Source organism: Ammodytes marinus, assembly GCF_949987685.1.
Source record: "Ammodytes marinus genome assembly, chromosome: 3".
NCBI lineage: Eukaryota > Metazoa > Chordata > Actinopteri > Uranoscopiformes > Ammodytidae > Ammodytes > Ammodytes marinus.
In genome coordinates, this window is record NC_137232.1 from 27425818 (window position 1) to 27438699 (window position 12882).

At 40.5% G+C, this 12882-nt stretch overlaps 2 protein-coding genes across 2 annotated transcripts in view; one reads left to right on the forward strand and one right to left on the reverse strand.

The window, feature by feature from the left end:
• The first annotated feature begins 718 nt into the window (after positions 1-718).
• tyr (tyrosinase) lies at positions 719-7502 on the forward strand. Its single transcript, XM_080024937.1, has 5 exons — positions 719-1569; positions 2446-2662; positions 3724-3871; positions 4268-4449; positions 5831-7502. Exons 1-5 carry the CDS (start codon positions 742-744, stop codon positions 6061-6063), a joined length of 1608 nt encoding a protein of 535 aa, XP_079881063.1. The 5' UTR covers positions 719-741; the 3' UTR covers positions 6064-7502.
• Positions 7503-9287: 1785 nt separating this feature from the next.
• The window catches only part of nox4 (NADPH oxidase 4), a 20153-nt gene continuing 16558 nt past the window's right edge, over positions 9288-12882 (reverse strand). The window contains exons 14-18 of the mRNA XM_080024936.1: positions 12408-12527; positions 12172-12280; positions 11296-11364; positions 9649-9749; positions 9288-9556 (exon numbers count right to left, since the gene is read on the reverse strand). Of these exons, the coding sequence (XP_079881062.1) occupies positions 9436-9556; positions 9649-9749; positions 11296-11364; positions 12172-12280; positions 12408-12527 (520 nt within the window). The 3' untranslated portion in view covers positions 9288-9435. The remainder of the gene's footprint in view (positions 9557-9648; positions 9750-11295; positions 11365-12171; positions 12281-12407; positions 12528-12882) is intronic.

The window sequence follows — 12882 nt, forward strand, 5'->3', positions numbered from 1 at the left end:
TGAGGGGAGAGGAGAGATGTTTTGACAACTCTTAGGGTGGCACACAACCTTATACTCACAACCTGATATACTGTAATATCAATTTTGCTCCTCTTAACTTTTCCTTTTCTCAATTGTTTCTGCACACATATAGTATCATGGGATCGGGTTGCACATCTCTGCCTGAGGTAGTGGAGCAGAGCTCAGCCAGTCTTAAGACAAAATGTATGAGGAATATTATCCTGAGCATGTGATGTGGTGTGAGTGCACATGCTTGTTGTGCCTGAGATCACAATGAGATCACACACTTTGCCAGAGGACGGCCCCTAAAATGGCTCAATGAGTAGGGAAGGAACAGGAGACTCTTGGTTGGGTGTGCGAGAGGGGTGGAAGGAGGACTGGTAGAGCATTAGACGGTAGCCTAGAGGAGAAGCAAGTTTCAGGAACCTTTAGTAAAAGGCGAGCTGCAATTTTTTATTTGTAATTGGTTGTTGATTTAAATACAGGTACCTAAAGAGAGTCTAGTAGTTTTTTTCTGAACTCTTTTAAGTCTGGAGAAGAAGCAGTCTCTAGCCTAAACTGTTTGAATGTTCTATTCTGTGATCCTCTGCTTGTAGCCTCCTATAACTAGAAAGTGACCTTCTGGTCTAGCCTTGTCAGGTGCATAGTCTGTGAAGGCTTCAGGTACTGTTGTGTCCATCTCTTCAGCAGCAGTTTACATTCCATCTGTTGTTAGGACGGCTTTTGCTCTGAGTTTTCATCATGAGGAGCCTGCATGTTTCTGTGGTTCTGCTGCAGCTCATCGGGACCTGTTTGTGCCAGTTCCCTCGCCCCTGTGCCAACTCAGAGGGACTAAGGACCAAAGAGTGTTGCCCTCTGTGGGATGGTGACGGCTCAGCCTGCGGTGCCCTGTCAGGCCGTGGCTTCTGCACTGAGGTGGAGGTCATTGACGAGCCCTACGGACCCCAGTACCCACACAGAGGGATCGATGACAGGGAGCGCTGGCCTTTAGCTTTCTACAACCGGACGTGCCAGTGTGCCGGAAACTATGGAGGCGTTAACTGTGGTGAATGCAGGTTTGGTTACTGGGGTTCCAACTGTGGCGAGTACAGGGAATCAGTGCGCAGGAACATACTGACCATGACGGCTGCCGAGCAACAGAAGTTCATCTCCTATCTGAACCTGGCAAAGAACACCATCAGCCGTGACTACGTCATCTCCACAGGGACAAGAGCAGAGATGGGTGAAAATGGTGAGAACCCCATGTTCTCAGACATCAACACTTACGACTTGTTTGTCTGGATGCACTACTATGTGTCCAGGGACGCCTTCTTGGGAGGGCCGGGGAACGTGTGGAGAGACATCGACTTTGCCCATGAATCTGCAGCCTTTCTGCCATGGCACAGAGTCTTCCTGCTTAACTGGGAGCACGAGATACGGAAGCTGACAGGAGATTTTAACTTCACCATCCCATACTGGGACTGGAGGGATGCCCAGTCCTGTGATGTGTGCACCGATGCTTTGATGGGCGGACGCAGTTTCCTGAATCCTACCCTCATCAGCCCTGGTTCAGTTTTCTCCTCATGGAAAGTAAGATAGTGTGTGTGTGTGTGTGTGTGTGTGTGTGTGTGTGTGTGTGTGTGTGTGTGTGTGTGTGTGTGTGTGTGTGTGTGTGTGTGTGTGTGTTTCCGTGTGTGTGTGTTTTGCGTGTGCCAGTGCATGTGTGTGTGTGTGTGTGTGTGTGTGTGTGTGTGTGTGTGTGTGAGTAAAAAGGATGCACATTTGAGTATGTATAGATGTATGAGCAAATCTATTATACTTAGAGAAATTATTTCTCCTAGCAAACAAACAAAGGCTTGTTTATTTTCACATTTCACTATGCAAGTCTGCTGTTCTAAAGCTGGTTAAGCCTCTTAATCCAAAGAGATTTGGTTCGAAACACACTATTTAAAAAAATGTCACCCTGAAGTGAAGGACAAATGAAAGTCCTACTTCAGGGGCTCTTATTTTTGTCCTGGGTTTTTTACACAACCCACGACAGCAACGTTTCATTTTACAGTGGTTTGTACTTAAACATTCTCTTGTTGCGTTTTGCATTATTCTCATTTTCTTAATGTGATTTATCCATGTATCCACTCATACATCAGCCTTCCCAGAGTATATGTCACATAGATTATGTAAACTGAAGCATACAACATTTTTACTTTACAGTGTTGTACGTTTAGGTAAGTCGCTGTTAATGGAGGGAACCATTCCTGTATGAGAGTTGGCTCGAGCTTTGAGAGCTTTCACCACAGCAGCTCACTAAATATGTGTGTGTGTGTGTGTGTGTGTGTGTGTGTGTGTGTGTGTGTGTGTGTGTGTGTGTGTGTGTGTGTGTGTGTGTGTGTGTGTGTGTGTGTGTGTGTGTGTGTGTGTGTGTGTGTGTGTGTGTGTGTGTGTGTGTGTGTGTGTGTGTGTGTGTAGGTGATCTGCACTCAGCCAGAAGAGTACAACAGCCGAGAGGCATTGTGTAATGGTACCGGGGAGGGTCCACTGTTGCGTAACCCAGGCAACCATGATCGGAACCGTGCGTCACGACTCCCCACGACAGCTGATGTGGACTTTATCTTGGGCCTCTCCGAGTATGAGACTGGACCCATGGACCGTTTTGCCAACAGCAGCTTTAGAAATGCCATAGAGGGTAGGAGTGGAACATATACACACACACACACACACACAGACAAACACACACACAACACACACTCACACACACACACAGGTTACTGTCCTTCCATGTTAACTAGGCTATTGAGTGTAAACCTCTTATCAGTGGTCTAATCTAGTGAATGTAGTTTGTACATTCATTTCATGCAAGGGTAGGAATACATTTATACAGTTAGGTGTGTGTGTGTGTGTGTGTGTGTGTGTGTGTGTGTGTGTGTGTGTGTGTGTGCGTGTGTGTGTGTGTGTGTGTGTGTGTGTGTGTGTATATATCGTAAGGGAAGCATGCACACATTCAAGCATATGAAACATATTCACAGTGAGACACAGACTCAAACACAAGCCGAAGGAAATAAACTGTTAATACTCACTCATGAAACAGACGCTCAAAATGCACCCTACTAAATCATGTCAATTTAGGTCCTACGTTTGTGATTCAATTTTCCTGATTCATAAAGAAGTGTTTTATTTCAGCACTGAGTAGTAGACCTCCAAGCACTTTCCATGAGCAGCACTCAAAGAGAGTAAATTCTCCTTCAGATAACTACTTTCACTGTCAGTGGCCTTCTGCTGGTCTAAAGCACAAAATGTCCCTTGTGTCTAAAAGACGTTTGAACTCGAAGTGAGAAAATTATGTCTATTCAACTCTCTTAAAATGTATTTTGTTGACATTATAAATCTATCTATCCATCTATCCATCCACCCATCCATCTATCTATCTATCTATCTATCTATCTATCTATCTATCTATCTATCTATCTATCTATCTATCTATCTATCTATCTATCTATCTATCTATCTATCTATCTATCTATCTATCTATCTATCTATCTATCTATCTATCTATCTATCTATCTATCTATCTATCTATCTATCTATCTATCTATCTATCTATCTATCTATCTATCTATCTATCTATCTATCTATCTATCTATCTATCTATCTAGAATATCTATCTATCTAGAATATCTATCTAGAATATCCATCATCCCTGTCTCTCTCTTCATTTTACATGTTTTCACACTGTCTTCCCCCCTGCAGGTTTTACCAATCCAGACACCGGTATGGCAGTGCAGGGCACAAGCACCATGCACAACGCCCTGCATATCTTCATGAACGGCTCCATGTCCTCAGTGCAGGGTTCCGCCAACGACCCCATATTCCTGCTGCACCATGCCTTCATTGACAGGTGTGATGATAAGACACACACAGACCTGTCCACTAATGACACACGTGAAAACAGCATGCATCATACAAAAGTCTGACAACCGCTTGACTGATTATTTCTGTTTACTGCAGTAAATAACCAACTTCAAGTGAAGAAAACTCCTCTCTTGCAACATTCCATTTTTAGAAAATGTAAAGATTTACCCTACCGTGTTTAATATTTATTTTTATCAAATTTTTCTTCCTCTTTTTTTTTGTTTCGTAAACATCCTTGGTATTAATATCATATGACTTCTCCATTCCATTTCTCCATGTTTTTCATATCCATCTTTTATAAATCCTTCCACCTCTCCCTCTTTTCCATCATATATCCTTTGCTCACCTTTCTCTCTCGATGTCCCGTCCTTCTCTTGTGCAGCATCTTTGAGCGCTGGCTCAGGACCCACCAGCCTCTCCGGAGCAGCTACCCACTTGCCAATGCCCCCATCGGACACAACGACGGTTACTACATGGTGCCCTTCATGCCTCTCTTTAGAAACGGAGACTACTTCCTGTCCAACAAGGCTCTAGGATTTGAGTACACCTACCTGTTGGACCCTGGTCAGTATACCTGAAAAACAAACACTTGTCCAGTAAATGACTGAATTCTTCTACAACTTTTCCTTTGTGTCAAAATGTCTCATGATAGGGGGCGCCCTTAGCTCAGTTGGTAGGGCGTCCCCCCCATGGGCCTCGGCCAGCAGCGGACCCGGGTTCGATTCCAGCCTGTGGTCGTTCTGTGCATGTCACTTCCCTCTCTGCCCCATTTCAACTCTGTCTCTACACTATCAACAAAGCATAAAAATTCCAAATAAATATATATTCAGGGCTGTACGCTTATTTTTTTAGGTGGTAGCACTGGTGCTAGCAAGCAAAAAAAATCAGTAGCACAAAAATAAATTCAGTAGCACACAAAGTATGATCGAAAACTTGCATAACCTTAAACCATGCATTTAGCTCTAATTACCTTTTAGCCTGTCATCTTGGTCTCATTTGAAATTCTCAATTAATGTCATATCCTAGTGTGTGCAGTAATAATTGTAGAAAAATGAATAGGGGTGCACTGATTGTAATTTAGACAAAATAATCTAACCTGCCTGCCAATTGCAATTTTTTGCTGATTCAGAATTATTTCTCCCCATAAAATTAATATCTATATATTTTTTGTATATACATATCATTATTATATTCATAATAATAAACATTTTTGGTAAATGTCCTTCTGTTAATTAAAACCTATAACTTTAAAACATATAGCCTATTAAATAAATAAGTATACATATTGGTACAATTTAGGATAAGTTAAATAGGTTGTTGTGAATGTGTTGGGAGTAGTTCTTCAGTGGCTTATCAGTTATTTCAAACTTTGTTTACATAGACTACTGTTGTTGACTGCTCTCCGCAGCTGAAGCAGTTGATTTTCAAGCTAGCGCACTGCAGGGCTGTGAAGTGCGAACTTCCTGTTCTTACCGGCTTCAAAAAAGTCAACTCACGTTTGGCTAGTAACATGCTTTTAATGTGAAGGCGCACAGGAAATGTTCTGTTTGCACACGCGCTAACTTAACTGCATGCTGTCTCCTTCCGGTTATTACCGTTGGTAAAGTGTATTAGACGCTAGAATCGCCGCACAAGCACAGGTCCCGAGCACACATCTTTCACCAGCCAAAGTGGAGGGTGGACTCAATAACTTACTTGCCTAAGACTACATTTACCCGAATTTGGAGAGTGTTAATGTAGAGCCCTCTAAGCAGTGTTGAGCAGCACTCCTCTGTGTCTCAAACAGACAGCATCTGCTCATTAGCACTCGTGCGAGTGTACTTGTATTCATCATCGCACGTGATCAATTTCAGTAGCAAATGCGATCAAAACAGTCGCACTGTACAGCCCTGTATATATAAAAAAAAAAAAAATGTCTCATGATCTCTATGTATCTCCACTACAGGCCAGAGGTTTGTTCAGGACTTCCTGACACCCTACCTCCAGCAAGCTCAGCAAATCTGGCAATGGCTGCTGGGAGCTGGGATCCTCGGAGCCGTGATCGCTGCAGTCGCGGCAACGCTTTTCGTCGTTTCAAGAAGGAAGTGGAAGCGTAGCCAGCGGAGGAAGAGGGCGTCTGCTTTCGGGGAGAGTCAGCCACTTCTTCAAAGCAGCTCAGAAGGTTCATCTACCATGTAACGCACAGATACTGTACGTGCAGCTGTACAGGAAAGCACAAATAATAGGGAAACAGTCATGAAGAAAAATGAATGAGAATAATCCTGGCACAAGGTTTCATTTATTACTGATTTCCCCTGCAATAAATCAATTTTAAATGTTATCCCCATATGGTATTTAGCAGTTGAGATACAGTATGTACTGCTTTTGCCATGTTTGCACACAGAGACAGTAGAGGTAAAGTGAATCAAGTTTGTCATGGTCTTGGCATTGGAAAATATCGGCAACATGTCAAAATACAGCAATACAGGCACAGGTTTCATAATATTTGTATGTATTTTAAGCACCATAAAACTTCACTTCCAGTATTTTTGGGTAATGACAGGAGACACATGTTGAGGCAATGAAAACTTGATCTATTCGCATAGCTACCTATCCCTAGCAGTAAGTGTGATTCAGGTAAACTGACCTTTTGAGGTCTGAGACATTTGAAAATGGAGATAATGGACAAGGAGAAGGAACCATATATCAGGATGACATTCCTAATATTTTATTCAGTAGTTTCTTAAAGAAACTATTTTGCTGTGACAAAGACTTTTAGGGCCATTTCAATGCCACATCATTGTCAAATGGACATGTAGAGATTTATACACTACACACTACAGAGAATTGTAAGGTTGATATTTAAGTTGTGACCCGCCTCGTAGAACATTTGCTGTCTGTTTACACTGACTACTCAGCAGTGAGTGACAACAACTGTGTTCGGATCCGCAAAGAATGTAATAACTTCCTCACTAACCTGAAACACAGATGCATATTACATAATTTATTGTTTAATTGTATGGTACTCTGTTTGACTGTAAATGCTGTACAATAGATATATGCATAGTTAAATAATGTTCAACTGAATTTAACTGTAGCTCAAGGACAACTTTTTTAGGTCATTTCAAGTCAGGCCCGGTGTACTGCTCAGGGAGCAAAAGCCAATTAATTTGCCCCCTATTACCGAATAAGTCAGTCAGAACTAGATTAATGCCTAAATATTGTATGTACCCCTAGAATTTGTATCGGTTAGAAAGGCCAAGTATGAGCATTTGCAGATTTACCCTCCATTTTACACAGTTTACGTACAAGTGTCTTTGAGTGTGAACCTCTGCTCTGTTTTACTGAAGCAACATCACTGACCAAATCTTCAGCACTGTTTTGTATGTTAAAACTGGAGCTAAAGGAAATAATATGAAGGTGGTATCCATGGTAACATGAAAGATTAATCATGAGTTTGTACATGCATTAAACTCTGATTTGAACAAACGTTGCTCTTTTTTCATCTGTTGGTTATGCAAAAATGATGACTTAACACATTTTACCCAAGACAAAACTAACACGGAAATAATAGGTTTGTGGAGTCAGTTTGTAAATTGTGTATAAGCAATTGTTAAATTCTTGTCTACTTTATTTGATCAATTTCAATGATGTAGTTGTTTTTGTTTCAAAGATCATATCGTATTGCCAATTTGAATAATAACCTTTTATCATTCAGAAACCAAACAGTCTTTTGGTTTCTGTTTCTGATATTTGTCAAAATAACATTGTTTCTTAAGTATATGATCATGACTATGAATTATATATTTGTAATAATGTAAATTGTGCCACGATCTAAAACATTTCTCCACCACGTGCAAGCAATCAAAGTGTAATAAATAGAAAATCTCGTTTTATTTCAGACGTTGCCTTGTTCTTTAAAAAAAGAGGACAATCCTGAAAATACATACAATTTAACATTTCAAATATTTAAATTTCAAACACTAAATATAGGTAGATAATTACAATTTTTCAATAGTATGGTTGGTTTTCAGTCACAAAATCAGTAATATCAAAATGTTGATTGTTTGCAGAGACCTGGTCTAAAATATAACAACTCATCAGTTGCAATATTATCATTACTTTTCATCAGTAACTTTTCTTTCTGGACATATGTATATTGACAGGCACTTACTTTGTGGAGAGAGTGCCAAAAACCCTGCAGAAGTTTTTCACATAACATAGAAAATAACTTTCAACGGTATAAATAAATTAAAAAAAAAAAAAACTAAAAAATACTGGCTTGAGGTGTAGTGTATAAGTTTGTTTTGTATAAAATACAGATCTTTGATGCACATATGTGAACAGGTAACAGGTGGTTAAAAAAGGAAAATGAAGACAGAGGGAAATAATGTCCATTGGAAGTCCATTTTGGTTCCATTTCTTCTCTCTGTTGAAAGCAAATCAACTCATATTCTAATCACTGACGGTCTCATAAAACCAATCAAATAGTAAGTTGTGTCTCGCAGCACAGACACAGGAAGTGTGGGACTCTAAAGTGTAATTTCCACCTACATTTTCAGCCAGTTTCTATATTTTAAGATCAATTTATATGCAACACTGTGAGTCAAATGTGAACTATTTGTAATTTAAATCAAGATAAAACATAATGCATTATGCATTATGGCAAAGACGTATACTGTAGTATGGGAGGTGGAGTGAAACAAATGTTTTATCACGGTTTAAATGGCAGGGTGCTCCATTTTTACATGTCCTGTACTGTTGTAGATACCTATTTATTTTGGATATGGACATAGGAGCTAATGGAAATGGTAATGGATCCCTATAACCTAAAATATTTTGACTGCAGTGCCTGTTGGTTTCAAGTAACGGTTATTTTCAGTGTCATTTGACATTTAACCAACACTAAGGTATCACTGTTGGAAGAGGATTTGCCTATGTGGTTCAATATCACTGGTTAACAGCTCGACTATTTCTTGAATGTTTTGATAAAAAAACTTGTTTTGTCTGGTACTCTGCTTGATGTCCCAGCCCCTGGTGCACTGAAAGATGATTTTCCCTCTTGTGTAGGCGTAATAGTTACGTTGTTGTGCAGGCTGTGTCACATCGGACTCCAACATGAAAAAACAAATTCACTTCACAGCGGGATTTGTCGGGGAAAAGATGAAATCCAATGGCAGTAAAAAAAAACACAAAAGCATCATGAGGTGAGAATCCGGAGTGTTGTTTTTTTTTGCTTTTCGTTCTCAGAGGTTGACTGGATCAGATGGGCCCTCAGTTGGTGGTCGGGCTGGTCTAGAGAAAAGAACTGGGCCTCTTGCATCCATGGACGAAATGTGGTCTGTGAAAAGTGAGGCTCTGTTTGGCCAGTTTCATACACGTCAAATGACCTCTGACAGTTTCTTTACAGATTCATACACGCGTTCAAAATGTTAAAGTCATTTCAAGATTGGCCAAAGATATTCAGAAATTAACTTCAGATAAAGCACCCCAAAAAATAATTCAATATCCATCCATCGCAAAGTTTTTTTTCCCCCATTGACCTCAAACCGCCAGCCCCAGAGGTAACGATCAGCTGAAGGACTCCTTGTTGAATTCAAATGTTGTTCCAGAGGATCGGGCTGAGTTACACAGTCTGTGAAGGGTCCTGGAAATGCCCTTTGGTCCGCAGCAGAAAACCCCCACACGCTTACTGAAACCACAAAGAGCAAAAGAAAGAGTGACGTGGGATTGTTTGAAACACTGGATTCATACTCCACCGTCAGACATTTCCGCTCTACTCACTGCTTATTGGTCTTCGCGATCTCGTCAAACAGTAACTTCCACCTGGGCCGACCAACCAGAAGCCTTGAGCTAAGCGGACGGTACTTTTCCTCAGACATGCTCTGGAAAGGAGGGAAGATTTTTCTTTTACAGTTTTTCTCAGTTGCTGTGGTGCTTTTCTCAGATCAGAATGAAAATTCTCATAACTATTAGTTCAACCTCCGCAACATTTAGTCATTTGAGCACATCATAGTAGCAATTTCTCCTTCCTCTGAACAAATTGCAAATGCTTTTGGACATGTATCAGTTGCTTTCATACAATTATCTGCTGTTTTATAACATTGTCATTTGCTTATGTCATGTCAGTCAAAATGAACTATACTAATGGATGCTGAATAGTCGTTCCCAATAAAACTAATAGTCTTCATTTCATTGCTTGAGTCATTACATACAAAATTGTTGAACTAGTTATCAAATTCTGTCAAGCAAATTTTATACCTTTCTTTATAATTTTTTCCTGGAAATGTCTCCTAAATTGAACAATTGCTCTCAGGTGGACTTCAGCTTTCACTCACGAGGAGGTGTGTGAAGTATTAGTTGTGACAAATGACTTTCCTCGCTTCATTGCAAGGGATAATATCCGTTGTGATGTAGATGAAAATACGTGGCCAGACAGACAGGAACGTCTGGATGTGCCAGAATGATGTACCGATATATGTTCAGTTACAATATGTCCTTTTATATTGTTCACATTTGTGCACAGCTCTACCAAAAGGGTGTTTTTTTATGTTTGTTCTAAATAAGTGACTGAAGTGTATTTTTCTTTTGCACAATGCTGTAGAATTGCAAAGAGCATATAGAGTAAAAATTTGAAACACGAAATACGTATTCAGTGTCTTGTACCCACTTACTCCCCTAAGTACAGCAATGTGTAACTTTACTGTAGTTTTCAAATGGCTGTACAAGTAGTGTATAGTGCTGTCTTGAGCATTTTCAGGTAGTGTCACCGAGTTCTGACCTTTTTTTTGCATTGGTAAACACTGAGAGAATAGACTGTCATAATGAAAACATGACAAAGCCATTTGTTGTTCATAAACGATGGTGTCAAGACTTCTCATTTTGATGACACTGGCAGTTTCATTGACATGAATACTTGCTTTTGAGGAATAGACTATCCATTTTGAGCAAGTGGCGTACTTTTGCAGGTTATCCACTAGGTTTTGTAGTTTGCACTAATTGTTTTGAGAAATGCACTAACTGCTGTGCAAATGTTAATAGTGATGTGAGAAAAGCACCAAAGCGACTGAGAAAAACTGTAAATCACTGCTTTTTTTAGACTCGAGTAGTCGAAGCTGTGAAACCACATAATTGTTATGTATTATTAATTGTATTAAATTACAGTTGTAAGTGGTAAACTGTTTGCCAAAGGAAGATATGGTGAAGATAGTTTAAGAATGTAACAAGTATATTACCAGCAAACATTATGTACTGTAGCTCAGAGTCGACTCAAGAGTAGAGTTTAGATTTCATCTGTCTCTCTGTTATATACTGCCCCCTAGTGGGGTCAGTTTTAAAAGATTGACAAACGTGTGTGTGTGTGTGTGCGTGCGTGCGTGCGTGCGTGCGTGCGTGCGTGCGTGCGTGTGTGTGTGTGTGTGTCACTCCTACCTGCAAGTTGTCTGTCTGACTGATGTACAATTTCAGATTAAAGTAGTCCGGTCTGTTTTCCTGCCAAAGCTAAATGGAACAGATAGAGAGGGAATATTAAGTTCATGGTTGCGCTGTGATTGGTTTGGTTTTATTTTTAAAAAGTGAAATTTATATGTATAGGTTTCTTTGAAATAGGAAAGGTAAAATTACTCACAGCCACAAGATGGTGTTAAATACAATGAACTTGATACTGATAGAATTGCCTAGTTAATCCCTAGGGTATGTAGTTCTTCCCTGCTGCCTATAAAGTTCTTCTTAGCAAAAAAACATAGAATTGACTGCATACTTGAAGTTGGAGTTGAAGCAGAGGTTGATACCATGACCTAATGAGTGCTTTTATTTGATCAATCCCTATTTCTACACAAAATTGGTTTTGAGTGTAGTGGACCTTTAAAAAGCACATGTGCCACAGTAATATCTCCCCTGCTCATCTATGGTCTTTTACGCTTTTAACCTTCGTCTTCTCCACTGAAACCCTGAAAACCTTCTACGGCCTGTCTGAGAGCAAAGACACGGCAGCAGGTAAAGTTGCTAGCCCCAATAGCCCGTGGCAAGTGTATTATCCTCGATGGTACACTGGCTTGACTTACATGTTCTGAATGAATGGTAAAAGCAAGGGCATGTCAGTTCAAAAATGCCCAAAAGCTACTTAAATCCTTTCAGAGAGTGAACCTTTCAAGATCACATCCAGGGTTTGATTCAAGCAATCAAACCCTGGATGTATGTCAATCGATGACCATATTGTTTCTAACCCATAGTTTTAATTTTGGTTTCAACTCCCACGTGTTTAAATCGATACGATGTGTAGGTTAAGCACTTAGACTTTGTCCTGACCTTGTGATGCACAGCACTCAGCAGGTCAGCAAACCAGTAGAAGGACTGGAGGTCCCTGCACACCCACACAAAATATAACCTCTGCAACCTGAACTCCTTCCAGCCGTCACTGGGTGTACAGCACGGAGGAAGGAAGAGAGAAAGAAATATATTATATTAGTGTATATACAGTACGAAGTCCATTTTCATATTTGTTCATCACATGTCAGTGAATAATATAAATGATCATAACTCACAGCAGAGCATGCAATACGCAGGCAAAGGGTGTGATTCCGATTCCACCCGCGACGCAAACACTGACGTCGTAGTTGAACACTTCCTCTGATGGACTTCCAAAGGGACCATCCACGTAAAGTCTGAGCATACAACGTGGACAAAAACACAAAAGAAAATTAGCCGAGAAACTGGACAAATAAACACACACAAACACACACAGCCCCCCTCACAGGGCCAAATGCTGATACGAAGATCAACTTCCTGCACTTGAAATCTCACGGCCTGGGTGCAGCTTGCGTGTGTGAACAGACAGACAGCTATCCCCCAAACACACACACGTCAGCTCCACAACAGCTGCTCAAACACTTGTTTGGGAGAGAAACACACTCACTCACACACACACACACACACACACACACACACACACACACACACACACACACACACACACACACACACACACACACACACACACAAGAGAAACCTATTACCAAG